General features: G+C 56.6%; 1 protein-coding gene across 1 annotated transcript in view; it reads right to left on the reverse strand.

The window, feature by feature from the left end:
• Positions 1 to 1,761: 1,761 nt before the first annotated feature.
• Positions 1,762 to 19,913, reverse strand: part of EHD1 (EH domain containing 1) — a 31,419-nt gene continuing 13,267 nt past the window's right edge. Inside the window, exons 3-5 of the mRNA XM_038764932.1 lie at positions 5,612 to 6,024; positions 2,566 to 2,730; positions 1,762 to 2,323 (exon numbers count right to left, since the gene is read on the reverse strand). Coding sequence (XP_038620860.1) covers positions 1,799 to 2,323; positions 2,566 to 2,730; positions 5,612 to 6,024 — 1,103 coding nt within the window. The 3' untranslated portion in view covers positions 1,762 to 1,798. The remainder of the gene's footprint in view (positions 2,324 to 2,565; positions 2,731 to 5,611; positions 6,025 to 19,913) is intronic.

Consider the following 19,913-nt stretch of genomic DNA (forward strand, 5'->3'; position numbering starts at 1 on the left):
AGGAACAGATGGACACGGGCTGACGGTAAGGGGGACGTTTGTGTTTTGCCTCCCACGGTGGAGCGTAAGCTCCTCGTGGGCAGGAAGTGTCACTTCATTGTTCTGTACAAGCGCACCGCAGCGAGTGGGCGCGCAATCAGTTCCGCTAGCTCTACCGTTCTTTCCAGCCTAGAGCCTACACACCCCAGGCCGGTAGGGCCGAGGCCCCCGCCGGGGAAGAACCCCGAACCCGCTCCTCCGACGAGCCCTTGCCCGGCTCTATAAATAGGAGCTGGCAGCTGCTCACCCACGAGACAGCTGAAGGGACCGGGCGGGAAGATGCCCGGGAAGCAGGCGGGGCTCAACCTCGCAGAGATGCGGGGAGCAGGAATAGGGCCAGAGGGAAGACACCCAACCACCAGAAACCGCTCCAGATTTGGCACCATTTCAACATTTTTAATGCAAGGGGGGGAGAAAAAAAGGTCTCAAAACTTCTCAGATTTTCACAGGTGTGTATAAATAAGATAGTGCCCCTCCGAACAGACGGCGGCCCTGGGAGTTGGCCGCTTCCAACCTGATGGCGGGACTCGTGGCGGCTGAGGTTAGGGTCGCTGGAGGTGACACGGCCGTTTCTGGGAGCCGCCAACACAAAAGAGGCGGCCGACGCGGCCCGGGGAATTGTTTGGGGGGGGGGCGATGGGGTGTCTCCCCCCTCAGGTAGCCCCCTCAGGCCCACCCCCGATCCCGCCCCTCCGGAGCGACTACAGATCCCGGATTTGAGGTGCCACCGAAAGGGGCTCGGAGCGGGTGGGGCGCCGCCCGACTCCTGGAAAGTCCTGGAGGAAGCGGTTGCTGGTGCCACATACCAGGGAGTGGGGGGGACGTGAGGGAAGGCAAACCCCAAAGGAGGTCAAGGGCCCAACGGGACCTGGAAGCTGGCAGTGCCCACGGACCGGCTGTGCCCAGGCCACGTTGTGAAGAGTGAGTTTCGGCGGGCCGGGAGTCCACACCCACGCCCCCCTCCCCGCCGGGCTGTCCGGCCGCCGCTTGGTCCCCAGCCGGGCAGAGAACCGAGCGGACGCCGTTTAAAGCCCTGCCGTGGAGCGGTTCCGCCCGCGGGCAGACGGTGCACAGGAAGACGACTTCTGGAAGCCCTGGCAGGGGTGGGGGCTCCTGCCGTTGCTCCGCAGACGGGGCGCCGAGGCCCGGGCACCAGATGGGGCCAAAAACCAGAGGAAGGGAAGGGGTTCGGCAGGTTAGAGAGTCTGTTCCACGCGCCGGCCACCCCCCACGCCAGCATCCGAACGGAGACGGCCACGCACGCGATCCGCCGCTTCCGCTTGCCCGGGTTGGGTCGGGGGGGGAGAGCGCCGGGTGCGCGTAGAAGCCCCCATCTCCCCCGCCGGGCCGTCCGGGAGGGGGAAGCCGGGGGGCCTCGGTCCTGTGGAGACCGGGGCGTGGGTGGGCGCGGCGGCCTGAGGACGAGGCCTCCGGGACAGGGTGAGAAAGAATACTGCCTCGAGCGCCGTATTAAAAAAAATATCCGTAGTTCCTGCGCACAGGTTCCAACATTTACAGCGGTCGCCCCCCACTCCCGGGCCTGGAAATAGGTTTCCAAAAACGAAAAACAAAACAAAACAAAATAAAAGTAACGGTGGCTTTTCCTTTCAAGGCCTGTAAAGGGCATCCACCCTTTCGGGAACCGCCAGCCCCCTTAGAACGGTGACATCGCCCCCCAGTCCCGGGTGGGTGTTGGGGGGGTGGGGGGGGAGGAACAGCGGGGAGCAGGGGGTGGGGGGAGGGAGAGGGGAGGGGGCGGTCACTCGTGCCTCCGCTTGGAGGGCGGTACCAGGTGAGGGGGCAGGTCGGCGGGCAGCTCGTGCCCTTCCAACTTGACCTTGATTAAGTGGTTGGCCAGGGCGAACTCCTCGTCATCCAGCAGCCCGTCCTTGTCCACGTCGGCCAGTTTCCAGATCTTCCCCAGGACCGTGTTGGGTAGCTTGGACTTCACCATCTCCTTCTTGGCGCTGGCGCCGGTGATCTTGCCGTTGACGGGCGACAGGGTGTAGAAGATCTCGTCGTAGGTGGGCTTGTCCTTGCCCACCACCCACTCGACGTCGTCGATGCCCTCGCCGGCCCCCTCCCCGTAGCCGTGGCCGAAGGGGCCGTTCATGGTGCCCTCGAAGGCGCCGCCCTTGACCGCCTGGCTGGGCATCTGGGCCTCCTCTTGGCGCACCATGACCATGAGGCGGGCGATGTCGTTGGCCAGCATGTCGTCCACCGTGTCCAGCAGCTTGGGCCTCAGCGTCTGAAATTTGCTGAAGTCCTGGGTCTGCAGCTGCTCCTGGGAGGGGGGGGGAAGGACGGGCGGGGGGTTAGTTTCGCCGTTCCGCTCCGAGGGTCGCCCAAGGTCACCCCTGCCCCGGAAACGGCCCCTCGCCCTAAGTCGCCGCACTCTGCGAGCCCCACAGGAGTCACGGTCAAGCCGGGCCGATTTGGGGGGCTTCTGGGAGCCCACTTTGGTCTCCCGCGCCACAGCGGCCCCGGTCACGGGCGGACACCCAGCCCCCAGAACGGAAAACACACCTGCATCTTGCGCAGGTTGGGGAAGTCCCCCGGCGAGATCTGGTGCTCCCGCTCGATCTTCTGGTAGATCTCCCCCAAGTTGTTGACCAGCTCCTTCTTCTTGCTCTCTTTGCCAAACACGTTGGGCATCTCTTTCTTGAGGGAGCTGATGATGTACGCGTGTACCTGCGGGACCGCGGGGCCAGTTCAGGTTAGCCCGTGTAGCCCCGCTGCTGGCCCCACGCCCCTCTCCAGACACAAGGCCTGCCTCCTCTGAAAACGGATCTCCCCGGGGACGACACACCGGGTGGCTTAGCTTCCAGGTCCCGGGCACCAGGGTCCTTTTCTGGTCCACCCCTTGTCTACGTTGGGGAGGAACCGAGGCTCAGAGTATGGGGCTTAAAGCACCGGGCTCTCCCAGAGGACAAAGGAAGGAGGGAGGGTACAGTGGGAAGGCCAAGCACCACGGTGAGCCCCGGCGGTATTTTCTTCCCGAGCCCTGGGGCGGGCTCCAACCCAAGCCAAATCATCCTCATCAATCGTATTTATTGAGCGCTTACTGTGTGCAGAGCACTGTACTAAGCGCTTGGGAAGTACAAATTGGCAACATCTAGAGACAGTCCCTACCCAACGGTGGGCTCACAGTCTAAAAGGGGGACACAAAACCAAACATGCTAACAAAATAAAATAAATAGAATAGATATGTACAAGTAAGCCAAATGGGGACCGGTCTAAGCTCGGGGCCTGTCATCAGGCCTCGGTTTGCCTCTGGCCATATGGGACTCATCAAGCGGGGAGGAGGAGGAGCAGGGGTGAAGGGAGGGAGGGAGCTGTTTATGGAGGAGGCCCCGGGATGTAAACACCATTTTACTGCCACAGCCCTGGGGGGGATGACTGGAGAATTCCCACTTGCCGCCCTGAGCCTCCTCTCCCACTTGGTTTCCAGTTTGTTAAATAATAATAATAATGATGGAATTTATTAAGCGCTTACTGTGTGCAAAGCACTGTTCTATGCGCTGGGGGGATACAAGGTGATCAGGTTGGGGGGCTCACAGTCAACCCCCATTTTACAGATGAGGTAACGGAGGCCCAGAGAAGTTAAGTGACTTGCCCAAGGTCACACAGCTGACAATTGGCGGAGCCGGGAATCTGTACCCCCCTTTTAGACTGTGAGCCCACTGTTGGGTAGGGACTGTCTCTGTATGTTGCCAACTTGTACTTCCCAAGCGCTTAGTACAGTGCTCTGCACGCAGTAAGCGCTCAATAAATACGATTGATTGATTGAACACACGACCACTGACTCCAAAGCGCGTGCTCTTTCCACTGAGCCTCGCTGCTTCTCTTAAATTAAAAGTTAAATGAGCCCGCAGCTCACACGGCACTCCTGCCCCCGGGAAAAGGGGCACCGGTGGGAGCTGTGGGCGAGTTCTGTCCGTTCCCGTTCCCCCAGGCCCGACCTGGTGCCGTTTCCCTGTTGCAGAAAAGCCAAGTCCTCACTCATCCGGGCCTCAGGTCTTTCCCCGCCTGGCCCGGCGACATCCTTCATCACCCCCGTCCCCAGGGTCCCCGGGGTAACCTGGGGAGGCGGGAGGTTTGGAGGCCGATGCTCTGAACTGGGCTCCGAAAGCCAGCCACCCCAGGAGCAGGTGCAGGCCCCAAGGGGAGGGCATTTTGCTTGGTTTTGGCACCTGGCAGCCTCTGCCCATGGGGCAGAACAGTCATCCGGGAAAGACAGAGAAAGCACGGGGTGCTGATGGGAGCTCCCTTCGGGACCTTGACGGCTTTTCTGGCCAGGCTACGCCGGCCCCCGCGGGGCAAAGGGACCCAAGACCCACCAGCGAATCCTGCCCGCGGCTTCCTGTCTGTCCAGGCCGGCCCGGTGGCCAAGGGCACTTTTTAGACTGTGAGCCCACTGTTGGGTAGGGACTGTCTCTATATGTTGCCAATTTGTACTTCCCAAGCGCTTAGTACAGTGCTCTGCACATACTAAGCGCTCAATAAATACGATTGATGACGACTGATGAGGAGAGTTGTGGCGGCGAGTTGCCGGGTTTGGAAGACCAGCGGGTGTTGGCAGGAGGGGAAGGGAGGGACTAAGCGTGAGCTCCCACTGACAACACATGGCATGCCCTTCTAGCCTATGAGCCCATTGTTGGGTAGGGACCGTCTCTATATATTGCCAACTTGTACTCCCTAAGCGCTTAGTACAGTGCTCTGCACACAGTAAGCGCTCAATAAATACGATGGATTGATTGATTTATTGCCAACTTGTACTTCCTAAGTGCTTAGTACAGTGCCCTGCACACAGTAAGCGCTCAATAAATACGATTGAATGAATGAATGAATGCCCGAGACCCACAGGTGGCTTGGCGGGTTAGCGATTAGCAAGCCCTGGGCCCCTCCTGGAAAGAGCCAGGACTCCAGCTAAAGCTCCCCCGACCAACACACTCTGATGGGGAATAATAATAATAATAATGATAATAATGGCATTTGTTAAGCGCTTAATATAATAATAACAATAATGATGGCATTTGCTAAGCGCTTACTATGTGCAGAGCACTGTTCTAAGCGCTGGGGGGGGGATACAAAGTGACCAAGTTGTTCCACGTGGGGCTCCCAGTCTTTATCCCCATTTTCCAGATAAGGTAACTGAGGCTCAGAGAAGTGAAGCGACTTGCCCAAGGTCACACAGCAGACAGGGATTCGAACCCATGACCTCGGACTCCAAAGCCCGTGCTCTTTCCACCGAGCCACGCTGCTTCTCTAGCCAGGGGAAGACGGGCTCTTCTGGCATCGACAGAATCGTCGCAGGAGGTGGCTGGGCTGCTGGTCCACGCTCTCCTCTAGGTTTTCCAGAGGGCTTGGGGCAAGTCAGCTAATAATGATCGTACTTGTTAAGCGCTCACCACGCGCCAAGCACCGTTCTAAGCGCTGGGGTAGATACAAGTACGATAATTATCGCTAATTAGCTTCTCTGTGCCTCGGTTACCTCCACAGTGGGGGGGGGAACCTCACCCCCGCTCACCTCCCGGCCGCCCCGAGGTCCCCTCTCCCCCCGGCCCATCACCTTGGCCAGCCGGGCCCGCTTGATCAGGTCGTTGAGCTTGCGGAGGGCGGCGTTCCGGGGCAGCGACTGGATGTCCTTGAAGAGGTCCTGCTCCTCGGCCTCGAACAGCTTGCGGTTGTCGGGGATGAGCAGGGGGTGGGACCAGAAGGAGCCGATGTAGACGCGCACCACCTCGGGCGTGTTGATGATCTTGCCCAGGGACCACATGAGGGCCCCGTACACCCGCATCAGCTGCTGCGTCTCGATCTGGTCCGCTTTGTTCAGCACCACGCGGATCTTGTCCTCGTGGTTCTTCAGGGCCTTGATCACCTCCGAGAACTCGTCCGAGATGTCCAGCTTGTGGGCGTCGAACAGCAGGATGATGCGGTCCACCCGCTCGGCGAACCACTCCAGGACCGCCGCGAAGTCGTACCCTGGGAGGCGGGGGAAGAAGCCCGGCCCGAAAAGTCACTAAGAGGACGGAAGGTGGAGAGGCTGGGGGCCCCCCCAGCCCACAGGTCCCCCAACCCGGGATCCCCCCTTCCTTCCCACTGCTTGTCTCCCAGGAGTGTGGAGGCGTGAGACCTCAGAGCCACACTCGAGGGCCAGGAGGCGACCCCGACAAGCGGCTCCTCATTTCCGTCGCCTTCCGATGTCTACTGCCACTCCATCCCCAGGGAGACCAAGACGGAGCTGCCAGCCAGTTACCTCCCGTGGCGTTCAAAGCACTTTCCAGGGATGAGGCTCAACGGAGCCTCGTTTAAAATACCGTTATTTTACGGTTCCGGGGCAGAGTGGCCAAGCTTCCCATTTTCAAGGCCAGACTTGGTCCGGTACCATTCATTCAGTCGCATTTATTGAGCACTTACTGTGTGCAGAGCACTATACTAAGCGCTCGGGAAGTACAACCCACCTTCCCCAGCCCCGGGCAGCCCCATCTCAGCCAGGAGGAGTCGGCAGCATGCTGACGGGAAAGCCAGAGAAACTGGGGGAATGGCATTTATCGAGCACTGGGGAGAGGACGACAGAGGCCGTGGATCCGTTTCCTGACCGCTCTGACTGGGAAGAAAGACTTATGAGCCTGGGAGTCGGAGGATTTGGGTTTTAATTCTAGCTTGTCTGCTGTATGACCTCGGGCAAGTCATTTCACTTCTCCGGGCCTCAGTTACCTGACGTGTAAAATGAGGATTAAGTCTGTGAGCCCCACGTGGGACTTGGACTGCGTCCAATCCGAATAGCTTGTATCTACCCCGGCACTTAGTACAGTGCCCGGCACACGGCAAGCGCTTGACAAATGCCGTTTTTAAAAAATACCAACATAAATAAAATGGCCCGGTGACAGGGCCCAGCAGTGGCCTTGGTATGAACGAGATAGGCGTGGGCACCGGTGCTGAGCGGCCGGGAGGTTCGTCATGGGCTGCTTGTCAGCCAGAGGCCTCAACACGTCCTGGTTCACAGTCTCTCTTTAGGTTTCCCTCACACACCTTATTAGAAAGGGGCTGACTCAAAACTTGGAAGCCAGTGGCAGCTTGGGGTCATTTTGCTCCTTTTTTGGGGGCTGGGGTGGCCGCAGACGCCAACGAACCCCGCCGGAGCCATTCTCCTGACCGGAGACAGCATCCACCAGGCAATCTCTGGCCGGGGCCCCACACGAAATTCCCACTTGGGCCTTCTCAATGCACAGCCTGGCCTGGAAGCGCAGAGGTGTGACAAAGCACTCCTCCCTGCTCTTCCCCAATTCCAGGAACACCAGTCAGAGAGCCCTCAGGCCCATCCTGGGGGAAATCACAAAGAAGCGGCCCGAGCGAAGAGAAGGGAGCCCGCAAGCATGAGGCAATCCGGGTAAAACCCGCCACCTCAGCAGTTGTCCGAGGCAACTTCCCCCTCGGCCAGGAATTCCTGGGGGTTTCCGCCTCGTTTCCCAACCAGCGATTCTGCCGGTGGCCGGGGGACAGGATGAGGGCTGAGGGCCCGGCGCCTTCCAGACAGGGCCTCCGCGGGGCCCGTTTCTAGCCAAGGCCCTCCGTCTGGGCTGTAAAACTGAATGGCTCTGGGTTCAAGAGTCCAGTGGAACTGCAGCCTAACCTCCCCTGGCTGGCCCCGGGTTCTGCTGGATGTTTGCTTTGAGCTGGGCCAACTCGGGGAAACCGAGTCACCAGAGCCCAACCCCACCTGGGAAGATCCCGTTCCCCAGCCCGGCTGGTTTGCTGGACTCCGCCATCCTGAGGGGGAGGGAGAGGGGGAGATCGGGGCAGTGACATTTCCCCGAGCTGGTTCATCATCAATCGTATTTATTGAGCGCTTACTGTGTGCAGAGCACTGTACTAAGCGCTTGGGAAGTACAAGTTGGCAGGATCCAGCAGGTCAGTAGGGACAGAGGGGGCACTTGGGGGATTCCCCCAGGCCACGGCGGCTCCGGGCCATTCCCAGAGGTAGCTGTCCAAGACTAACCACAAAGGCAGGATGGGCAGCTGTTTCCCACGGTTAAGTCGATCAGATTTATGGAGCACTTACAAGTGAAGAGCACTGTGCCAAGTACTTGATAATATCTGTTCATTCATTCAATCATATTTATTGAGCGCTTACTGTTTGCAGAGCACTGTACTAAGCGCTTGGGAAGAACAAGTCACCAACATATAGAGACGGCCCCTACCCAACAACGGGCTCGCAGTCTAGAAGGTGTTAAGCACTCTGATCCAAGCACCGTACTCCAATTGCCAGCTGGGTGACTTTGGGCAAGTCACTTCACTTCTCTGGGCCTCAGTTACCTCATCTGTAAAATGGGGATTAAGACGGTGAGCCCCCCGTGGGACAACCTGATCAGCTTGTAACCTCCCCAGTGCTTAGAACAGTGCTTTTAGACTGTGAGCCCACTGCTGGGTAGGGACTGTCTCTATATGTTGCCAACTTGTACTTCCCAAGCGCTTAGTACAGTGCTCTGCACACAGTAAGCGCTCAATAAATACAATTGATGATGATAGTAAGCACTTAATAAATGCTATCATTATTATTAAAGTGCTTATTAATAATAATAATGATAATAGTAATAATAATAGCAACTGAATAAGACATTCAGTTTGGACACAGTCCCTGTCCCACAGTCCCCAAGTAGAGGGAGTAGAGGAAACTGAGGCCCAGAGAAGCAAAGTGATTTGCCCGAGGTTACTCAGCAGGTAAATGTCCGCTCTAGACTGTAAGCTCATTGTGGGCAGGGAACGTGCCTACCGAGCAGCACGGAATAGTGGATACAGCACGGGACTGGGAATCAGAAGGTCATGAGTTCTAATCCCGGCTCCCCCAATCCCCCACTTGTCTGCTGTGTGACCTTGGGCAAGTCACTTCACTCAGTTACCTCACCTGTAAAATGGGGATCCCACATGGGACAGGGACTGTGTCCAACCCGATTTGCTTATAACCACCCCAGCACTTAGTAGTGTGCCTGGCACAGAGTAAGCACTTAAACATTATTATTATTATTATTATTATTATTATTATTACCACCACCAACTCCATTGTACTGTACTCCCCCAAGCAGTTCATACGGTGCTCTGCACACAGGACGTGCTCAATAAATACACGTGACTGAAAAACACAACTGACTGACAAAGTGGCAGGGCTGGGATTAGAACCCAGGTCCTCTGAGTCCTAGGCTGTACTGTTCAAATCTTGGGTGTCTCCATGTGGGGCAGGGGATCGGAGCACAGGCCCCCCTCCCCAGATTGCTATCAATCAATGGCATTAATTGAGCACTTACTGTGGGCACAGCCCTGTATTAACTGCTTAGGAGAGTCCAGTACAACAGCGTTGGGAGACACAACAGGAAACGGGCATTTTCATTCATTCGTTCAATTATACTTATTAAGCACTTACTGTGTGCCAAGAACAGTACTAAGTGCTTGGGAGAGAACAAAACAACAACAGATACATGCCCCGCCCACGACGAATTCACAGTCTAGAGGGGGAAACAGACATTAGTATACACAAATGAATAACAGATATATATATGTGCTGTGGGGATGGGAGGGAGGCTAAATAAAGGGAGCAAATCAGGGCAACACAGAAGTGAGTGGGAAAAGAAGAGAGGAGGGCTTAGGGAAGGCTGCCTGGAGGAGATGGGTCTTCAATAAGGTTTTGAAGTGGGGGAGAGCAATTATCTACGGAGGGAGGGTATGATGAGAGCGAGTAGTCGGCGGTGAGAAAGATGAGATCGAGGTACAGTGAGAAGTTTAGTATTAGAGGAACAAAGCACGTGGGCTGGGTTGTAGTAGGAGAGTAGTGAGGTGGGGGGGGGGGGTGATTAAATGCTTTAAAGCCAACGGTGAGGAGTTTTTGTTTGATGAGGAGGTGGATGGGTAACCACTGGAGTTTCTTGAGGAGTGGGGAAACATGGGCTGAACATTTCTGAAGGAAAATGATCCGGGCAGCAGAATGGAATATGGACTGGTGTCGGGCGAGACAGGAGGCAGGGAGGTCAGCCAGGTGATTGATACAGCAATCAAGGCGGGCTAGGACAAGTGCTTGAACTAATGTGATAGCAGTTTGGATGGAAAGGGGCAGATTTTAGTGATGTAAAGGCAGAACTGACAGGATTTAAGGATGACTTGAATATGCGGGTGGAATGAGAGACAGCAGTCAAGGCTGATGCCAAGGTTATGGGCTTGTGAGCCGGGAAGGATGGAGGCGCCCTCAACAGTGATGGGAAAGTGAGCTGGAGGACAGGATTTGGGTGGGAAGATAAGAAGTTCAGCCTCCTTTCTGAAACGTGGCAGCTGACCGACCATCTGCCAAGGTGCCGCTTCCTCTCTTGTTACGGGACCACTGAAAGGGGCCCCCGACCCACACCAGGTCTGGGCCGGGACCCCCACCTGCTCAAAGAAGCTCAAATCATCTCTAGGTAATGGGTGCTGGAGCTCACTTCCAACACTGCCCTCCCCCACCACAAAAAATAACCAAAAACCACACACACACAAAAAAAAGTGTGTGAGTCTAGGCACCAAGATGGCCACACCAGTGGTCAGACACAGAGATCAGCCCAGAAGCTCTTACCTTGTTCTTCCTCCCCTGAGTGTAATAATAACATAAAATAATACTGGCATTTATTAAGAGCTTAATATGTGCAAGGCACTGTTCTAAGCGCTGGGGAGGTTACAAGGTGAGCAGGTGGTCCCACGGGGGGCTCAGTCTTAACCCCCATTTTACAGATGAGGTCACTGAGGCCTAAAGAAGTTAAGTGATTTGCCCAAAGTCACACAGCTGACAAGTGGCGGAGCCAGAATTTGAACCCACTACCTCTGACTCCCAAGCCCGGGCTCTTTCCACTGAGCCATGCTGCTTCTCTATTCTGAATGTCCATCTCCTTGGCTATACTGTGAGCACCTCAAGGGGATGAATCCCATCTACTTTATTGTCCCATCCCAAGTGCTTAGTCTGCTGCTCGGTACCCTGTCAGTGCTCAAGAAACAAAAGAAACCACCACCTGATTGATTGCCACTGTCGGACGCGTGGCCAGCTTGGTTCGGAAGAACAATCGGATACAGCAGTGAGAAGGGAATGTCTGATCTGTTGTCAGGGGCAACCGCCCAGTTACCAAGTGCCGGGGTCACTGAGGAGCGAAAGTGGAAGTTGTGGTTTGCCTGGTTAGATCGAAAACAGCTCCTGGTCCCAGATGTTCGTTTTTGGGTCAGCCGGCCATTCTGACTCCCGATCGGGACTTAATAATAATAACAACGGCATTTATTAAGCGCTTACTATGTGCGAAGCACTCTTCTAAGCGTTGGGGGGGCTACAAGGTGATTAGGTTGTCCCACAAGGGGCTCACAGTCTTAATCCCCATTTTACAGATGAGGTCACTGAGGCCCAGAGAAGTGAACTGACTTGCCCAAAGTCATCATCATCATCATCAATCGCATCTATTGAGCGCTTACTGTGTGCAGAGCACTGTACTAAGCGCTTGGGAAGTACAAGTTGGCAACATCTAGAGACAGTCCCTACCCAACAGTGGGCTCACACTCTAAAAGGGGGAGACGGAGAACAAAACCAAACATACTAACAAAATAAAATGAATAGGATAGATATGTACAAGTAAAATAGAGTAATAAATATGTACAAACATATATACAGGCACACAGCTGACAATCGGCGGAGCCGGAATTTGAACCCACGACCTCTGACTCCGAAGCCCGGGCTCTTTCCACTGAGCCACCCTGCTTCTTGAACGCCAGCGGGGTGGGGATGGGAAAAACATGCTGCAGAAAGGGAAAGCGAAAGGCGGCCTCTCCCTGCCCGCCCAACGCTTTCCACCTTCCTGGCACCAGGTCGGCCATGGTAGCTTCGAGGGTGCGAGCGGGCGGGCCGGCTGGGGCGTGGGTGCCCGGGCCGGGGAGATTTGGGAGTGGGCACAGCTAATGCCGTGGGCGCTTTGGACTCAGGACAAGTTCCTAAGATGCACGAGCGGCCCTTCTCTTATCTCGGCCTCGCTCCCCCGCAGCTCCGGCCCGGCCCTCAAGTGGCACGTGTGCTTCTCGATAGGCACGAGACCTCGGGGTTCCCTCTGCCCCATTCCTGGGGTGGGAGTGGGGGGGAGGGAGGAAGAGAAACAGCTGCCCGAACATTCCCACTCCCTGCCCTACACGGCGCCTCCCGGCTTCCCACATTCCAAACGTGCCCGGGGAGGGAGCAGCAGCTGGCTCCTCTCCCGAGGACCCCGGTCTCCTGCCAGTCACGCCACGTAGAGGACCCCCATGCCCACCCCCCGGTGCGGTAGAGGGTCAGAGTGCCCGTCTAGAGGAGACACGGGGCGAGAGGCCCAGAGGCTGGGATCAGAGAGTCAGGACACCCGGGGTCCGGTCCCGGCTATGCCATCTCCCCGCTGCGTGACCCTGGGCAAATCGTTGGCCTTCTGCGGCCTCGGTTTCCTCATCTGAGAAGCAGCGTGGCTCAGTGGAAAGGGCCCGCGTTTGGGAGTCAGAGGTCATGGATTCTAATCCCGGCTCCGCCGCTTGTCAGCTGTGTGACTTTGGGCAAGTCACTTGACTTCTCTGTGCCTCATCTGTAAAATGGGGATTGACTGTGAGCCCCATGTGGGACAACCTGATCACCTTGTATATAATAATAATAATAATAATCATGGCATTTGTTAAGCGCTTACTACATGCAAAGCACTGTTCTAAGCGCTGGGGGGGATACAATGTGATCAAGTTGTCCCACGTAGGGCTCACAGTCTTAATCCCCATTTTTACAGATGGGGTAACAGGCTCAGAGAAGCTGACTTGCCCAAGGTTACACAGCAGACTTGTGGTGGAGTCAGGATTCGAACCCACGACCTCTGACTCCAAAGCCCGGGTTCTTCCCACTGAGCCACACTCTCTTGTATCCCCCCCCCAGCACTTAGAACAGTGCCTTGCACATAGTAAGTGCTTAACAAATGCCGTTAGTATTATTATCTGGAAAACGGGGGCAAGATCCCCATTCTCCCTCCTCAGACTGGGAGCCCCGGATGGGACGCTGTGATCATCTTGTATCTGCCCCGGTGCCCAGCATGGTGCTTGGCATACAGTAAGCACTCACCACATCCCACCATCAGGACGATCGGAGTCCGGAGGACCCTGTGGATCGCCCCCATCCCAAAGACATGCCCCAGCCATGCCATGAAACAAATATCCAGCCTCCTCCGGCCTTCCCGGGGGGCAGACTTTAGAAGAGGAAGGGGCACTTCTACTCCACAGTGGGCACGCCAGGCGGCAACTCTCACTGGGCACCGCTCCCTGGAGTCCGACAGGCGGGGTTTCCCAGAGGGGAACGAGGGGGTAAGGCGACTCCCACCCAAGCTAACGCCCCAGCAGGCTCTCACGGTGAGGGGGGGCGGTGGTTGGGGAGGCTCGAGGCCAGGAACATGCTTGAAACGGGACAGGACGGGGAGGAGGAGGAAGTGGGAAGGGAAGGAGACGTTCCGAAAAGGAGCAGCGGAGAACGGCAGGTATCGGATGGGGATTGGCAGGAAGAAGGCGGGAAGGCTCCAGTTTGGAAAAGCATTCATTCATTCAATCGTATTTATTGAGCGCTTACTGCGTGCAGAGCACTGGATTAAGCGCTTGGGAAGTACAAGTCGGCAACATATAGAGACGGTCCCTACCCAACTGCGGGCTCACAGTCTAGGAACGTCGGTTGGGAGATGGGAAGCTGGCGGGGGGAGAGAGAAGCAGCACAGGAGGCGGCGGGGAAACGGGGTGGGGATGGAAGGCAGAGTCCCGAGGGTCAGAGAAGACTCGCTGAGCTTCTCTCCGCCCAGAACTCTCCAAAACCCCTGGCTGCAGCTGAGGGCCTGGAGGGCTCCTGGGGGCGGGTGGCCCAATGGGGCGGACTGTTGGCATCTCAGCTGCCCCCCCGGGCACATGGGAGTCTGGACCATAATTCGAGGAATCAGTCAGCCAACGTCACCTGGTCAGCAACGGTGATGGATGACCATTGGGAAACTCGGCCTGGGAAGTTGGGTCGGGACCGTGGCTTGAACCCGGGTTTCCCAGATCTAGATCGGGGCACTTTCCGCTAGGCCACCCTGCCTCAGCGGTCCCCGACCTCCAACCCCTTCTCAAGGGGACACCTACTCCCCATCGGGGCAAGGTGGGAGTTCCGCCTGGCTATTGCAGACTACCAGCTGGGGTGATTCGGTTGACACTGTGAGCTCATTGCGGGCGGGGAACGTGTCTGTTGTTATACTGCACCCTCCTGAGCGTGTGGAACTGGACTTTGCATACAGTAAGAGTTCAATAAATAGAACTGAATGAATGAGGAAAGCAAGCAGTGAGCCTGGAGAAAGTACCCACCCAGCCACGGGTCACACAGGGTTCCTGATCATCATCAATCGTATTTATTGAGCGCTTACTATGTGCAGGGCACTGTACTAAGCGCTTGGGAAGTACAAATGGGCAACATATAGAGACAGCCCCTACCCAACAGTGGGCTCACGGTCTAAAAGGGGGAGACAGAGAACAAAACCAAACATACTAACAAAATAAAATAAATAGGATAGATATGTACAAGTAAAATAAATAAATAAATAATCCCCTCCGGGCTGTGGGTGGCACACCCAGGACGAGGAAGGAGGGAGCCCCCTGATGTGGAGGCAACTTGCCCCAGAAGGGCGGAGGGCTAGGGGGGTTCTGCAGGCCTCTCCTCTCCTGAGCCGTCCCCCTTTCCCTGGGGGTCTGGGACAGCACTGCCCCGCAGCACAAGACGTGCTGACATGGGAAAACCTTATCTCCCGGGGCTTTCGGGAAGCCGACCGGCGGACACAGCATTCTGGGGGTCGGGGGTGGGTGGGAGGGGAGCCCCAGCCCCAGGAGGCACAGCCAGAGGTATGCGTCCATGTGTACACCCACGCATGCACATGCACACCCAATCCCACCCAAACAGGGAATGTGTCCATCTGCGGAGTAACCCGTAGCTTTGTTTAAAGTTGCATCCTGGTTGCCTGGAGCTCAGCTGGCCTCCCTCTGCCTTATCTGTTGGAGCAGAATTTCCTGCACACATCACCCAAAGCAGCGGGGAAACAGAAAGAAAAAAGAGGGTCGGGGCGGGGAGAAGAAGTGGCGAGGAGCCAGAGGTGAGGTGGGGGTGCAGATTGCGAGGGAGAAACAGCATCAACCTAATTCCTTAGGTTTCAGGGCCAAAGAACCTCTGCCGGCGGAAATGGATATGCCGGACCCGGGGATGTGGGCGGCTGGGACAGGGCACATTTTGGGGCTGGGACCCATTGACCCCAAACCGGGGCGCCGCGGGGGGAAACACCTGCTTTCCAGTCACAGGGCGTTGCTGCCACCAATGAGCAGACGCCCGGTGACCCTCGCCGGGGGGAGAGGGAGAAGGGCGGCACCCACTCGGCTCCTCCGCGGGCCCTACCCACTCTAGCCCGCCTTCGGGGTTTACTATCCCACCACTCAGCTGGCCTTGGCAAATCCGATCCCAGAAGGGACCTAGTTCGGGGCTGGGGATGGCATTACCGTACCTCGTTCTCGCCTGTCCGGCCATCGACCCCTGGCCCACGTCATCCCCCGGGCCTGGAATGCCCTCCCTCTGCCCATCCGCCAAGCTAGCTCTCTTCCTCCCTTCAAGGCCCTTCTGAGAGCTCACCTCCTCCAGGAGGCCTTCCCCAACTGAGCCCCTTCTTTCCTCTCCTCCTCGTCCCCCTCTCCATCCTCCCATCTTACCTCCTTCCCTTCCCCACAGCACCTGCATATATGTATATATGTTTGTACTTATCTATTTATTTTACCTGTACATATCTATTCTATTTATTTTATTTTGTTAGTATTGTTTGGTTTTGTTCTCTGTCTCCCCCTTTTAGACTGTGAGCCCACCGTTGGGTAGGGACTGTCTCTATATGTTGCCAACTTGTACTTCCCAAGCACTTAGTAGTGCTCTGCACACAGTAAGCGCTCAATAAATACGATTGATTGACTGATTGATTGATTACGGGGGTCACTCGTGGGAAAATGTTTATCACTTCAGCCCTTGCTCTGAGTCTGTAAACTCCCTAAGGGCGGGGTTCGCACCCACTAATTCTTCTGTGCTCTCCCAAGGGCTCAGCCATGGGTAAATTCTGTCAATGAAGACGGTGGGAGAGCAAGAAGATCAGCCGGCTCCACGTGGTGTTTAAGCACTCACTATGGGCCAAGCACTGTACTAAACGCTGGGGGAAGATACACTACAAACAGGTCAAACAGCCCTTGTCCCACTTGGGACTCCCAGCCTAAGAGGGAGGGAGAACAGATACCTCATTCCCCTTTGACAGGTGAGGACACTGGGGCAGAAACAAGTGAAACGACTTGGCCGAAGTCACCAGGTAGGCAAGTGGCGGAGCCAGGATGAGAACGCCGGTCCAGGACATAGTGGATAGAACCCGGGCCTGGGAGTCGGAAGGTCATGGGTTCTAATCCTGGCTCTGCCACTCGTCTGCTATGTGATCTTGGGTGATCCACTTAACTTCGCGGTGCCTCAGTTCCCTCATCTGTAAAATGGGGATTAAGACTGTGAACCCTATGTGAGACAGGGACTGTGTCCAACCCATTCATTCAATCGCATTTACTGAGTGCTTACTGTGCGCAGAGCACTGTACTAAGCGCTTGGGAAGTGCAACCTGGCAACATGTAAAGATGGCCCCTACCCAAAAACGGGCTCACAGTCTAGAAGGGGGAGACAGACAACAAAATACAACATGTAGACAGGTGTCAAAGTCAAAAAACCCGATTAGCTTGTATCTACCCCAGCGCTTAGAACAATGCCTGGCACATAGTAAGCACTTAATAATAATAATAATAATGGCGTTTATTAAGCGCTTACTATGTGCCAAGCACTGTTCTAAGCGCTGGGGAGGTTACAAGGTGATCAGGTTGTCCCGGGGGGGCTCACAGTCTTAATCCCCATGTGACAGATGACGTAACTGAGGTCCAAAGAAGTGACTCACCCAGAGTCGCACAGCTGATGGAGCCAGGATTTGAATCCATGACCTCTGACTCCAAAGCCCGTGCTCTTTCCACTGAGCCACGCTGCTTCTCACAAACACCTTTAACAACTATTACTACTATTATTCCAGGCCCGGGCTCTTCCCCGTAGCCTGCGCTGCCTCCCACTATGAGAACTTTCGCACTTTGTCACAACTGGCAGGCAAGTGGCTTCAAACACGTCATTCTGGTGACTGTGCTGAGGTTGCTGCAGCACGCTGGCTCTACATGCCAGACCCCCGCACAACGGCCCGTCGCTCACAACAAACCTTCCACTCTACTGCAGTCATCTCTAACTTTGCTCAGTGCAAACTGTGGTGGGGGGAGAGGAGGAGGAAGGGGGAGGGGGAGGGGGAGGAGGAGGGGGAGGGGGAGGGGGAGGGGGGGGGGGGGGGGAGGAGGAGGAGGAGGAGGAGGAGGAGGAGGAGGAGGAGGAGGAGGAGGAGGAGGAGGAGGAGGAGGAGGAGGAGGAGGAGGAGGAGGAGGAGGAGGAGGAGGAGGAGGAGGAGGAGGAGGAGGAGGAGGAGGAGGAGGAGGAGGAGGAGGAGGAGGAGGAGGAGGAGGAGGAGGAGGAGGAGGAGGAGGAGGAGGAGGAGGAGGAGGAGGAGGAGGAGGAGGAGGAGGAGGAGGAGGAGGAGGAGGAGGAGGAGGAGGAGGAGGAGGAGGAGGAGGAGGAGGAGGAGGAGGAGGAGGAGGAGGAGGAGGAGGAGGAGGAGGAGGAGGAGGAGGAGGAGGAGGAGGAGGAGGAGGAGGAGGAGGAGGAGGAGGAGGAGGAGGAGGAGGAGGAGGAGGAGGAGGAGGAGGAGGAGGAGGAGGAGGAGGAGGAGGAGGAGGAGGAGGAGGAGGAGGAGGAGGAGGAGGAGGAGGAGGAGGAGGAGGAGGAGGAGGAGGAGGAGGAGGAGGAGGAGGAGGAGGAGGAGGAGGAGGAGGAGGAGGAGGAGGAGGAGGAGGAGGAGGAGGAGGAGGAGGAGGAGGAGGAGGAGGAGGAGGAGGAGGAGGAGGAGGAGGAGGAGGAGGAGGAGGAGGAGGAGGAGGAGGAGGAACAGGAACCATCACCGATCAGCCCTGCCCAAGGGTAATCCTCTCCAGTCGGGAGTCCGGTTTGCCCGAGAAGGAGCGGCCGCCCTGGGCTGCCCAAACCTCAACCATCTCCTCTCCTGGCTCAGACACCAAGAGCCACGGGGCTGTCGGAGCCAGGCCGAGCCCATCGAGTTCCCTGGCTCTCGGGGCCACAGCAGACACCGCGGGGAAGATGCGCCCATTAGACGGCAGGAGGCTGGTGGAGCCCCTTCCTTCCTCTCCCCCTCGTCCCCCTCTCCACCCCCCCCATCTTACCTCCTTCCCTTCCCCACAGCACCTGTATATATGTTTGTACACATCTGTTACTCTATTTATTTATTTTACTTGTACATATCTATTCTATTTATTTTATTTTGTTAGTATGTTTGGTTTTGTTCTCTGTCTCCCCCCTTTTAGACTGTGAGCCCACTTGTTGGGTAGGGACTGTCTCTATATGTTGCCAACTTGTATTTCCCAAGCGCTTAGTACAGTGCTCTGCACACAGTAAGTGCTCAATAAATACAACTGATGATGATGATGACCGGAGGGTCCTTTCGATAAGGATTCCATCCCAGGGGATTGAACTACCCTACACTTCAACCCTCTGCTCCGCAGGCTGGGCCGACCTTCAGCCTCCCGCGATAAGCCCTAACAGCTGGGCCGCGCACCTTTAGCCGGAGAAGCCGGACGGATGGCTGGAAACCCCCGGAGCCCTGGGACCACCCCCAGAAGAGGGGAAGGGACTGGAGGAGGGGAGATTGGCCGGACCACCCCTCGACCCCAGGGGGGGGCCCTGCATGAAGCCATCTATCTTTACTGCCGGCAAAGGGGAACAAAGTCCCTTCAGTGGCCTCGCTACCTCGACCTTTCAACCGCCGCTCCACCCGGCCACGCGTACCAGCTCGGCTCCTGACCCACCTATTCTGGCTCTGGCGGGGGAGGCTTGAATTCTTTCACCAGAGGAGCCTGGTGACCCCCACCGGCTTCCCCCAACACCCTCCCATAAAATTTTTCTGCAGAGTAGACTTTTGGTGTGAAGTCTAGGCGGAGGGCATCAGTTGACCACGTGAGAGCCGCAGTCTACGCGCTACGGCAAGTTGGGTCGGAAGAATTCACTCCTGCCTCTTGACCTGGGCCCAAAGGCCTGAAACAAAGGCCGGACTTCGGCGAAATTGAATTTCTCCAAGAATTAAAAAAAAAAAGGGGGGTGGGGGGGGTGGGGGACAGGGGTGAAGACTAGAACTGATTACAGTAGTCCCATAAAGTGGGAAGCTCTTTGGGACCTGGGTTTCCTGCTTCCACTGCCTTTCCCCCAAGGGTTTCATGGCATTCAGTAGGTGTGTTTAAGAAATACCACTTGTTACCATGTGGGACCGGATGACCTCCTATCTAACCCAGTGCTTAGTACAGTGCTTGGCACATAAGCGTTTAATGAATACCACGTTACTGTTACCCGGACTATTAGTGCTACTGCAGCTGGGCGCTTCCGGCCAGGGGCTTCACGCCGTCGACAGGAAAAACTGCTTAGCTGCAAGGTTGGTGGGGAGATTTATTCGAGTGGGCGCAGCAGACCGGCCAGGACCCCCTTTCTAGCCGGCAGCTGCGTCCCGGGGAGAAGCGTCCCGGACAGCCACACACCCACTCCCTCTCAGACACGCATGGTCCGAGACGGGCGGCCAGCTCCGCCACAGGGGGACGGGGAGGGACGTGGGGACCCGCTGACCTGTCCGGGCCTCGCAGCACGGCTCTGAAACCAAAAGGGGAAA

Source organism: Tachyglossus aculeatus, chromosome 22, assembly GCF_015852505.1.
Source record: "Tachyglossus aculeatus isolate mTacAcu1 chromosome 22, mTacAcu1.pri, whole genome shotgun sequence".
NCBI lineage: Eukaryota > Metazoa > Chordata > Mammalia > Monotremata > Tachyglossidae > Tachyglossus > Tachyglossus aculeatus.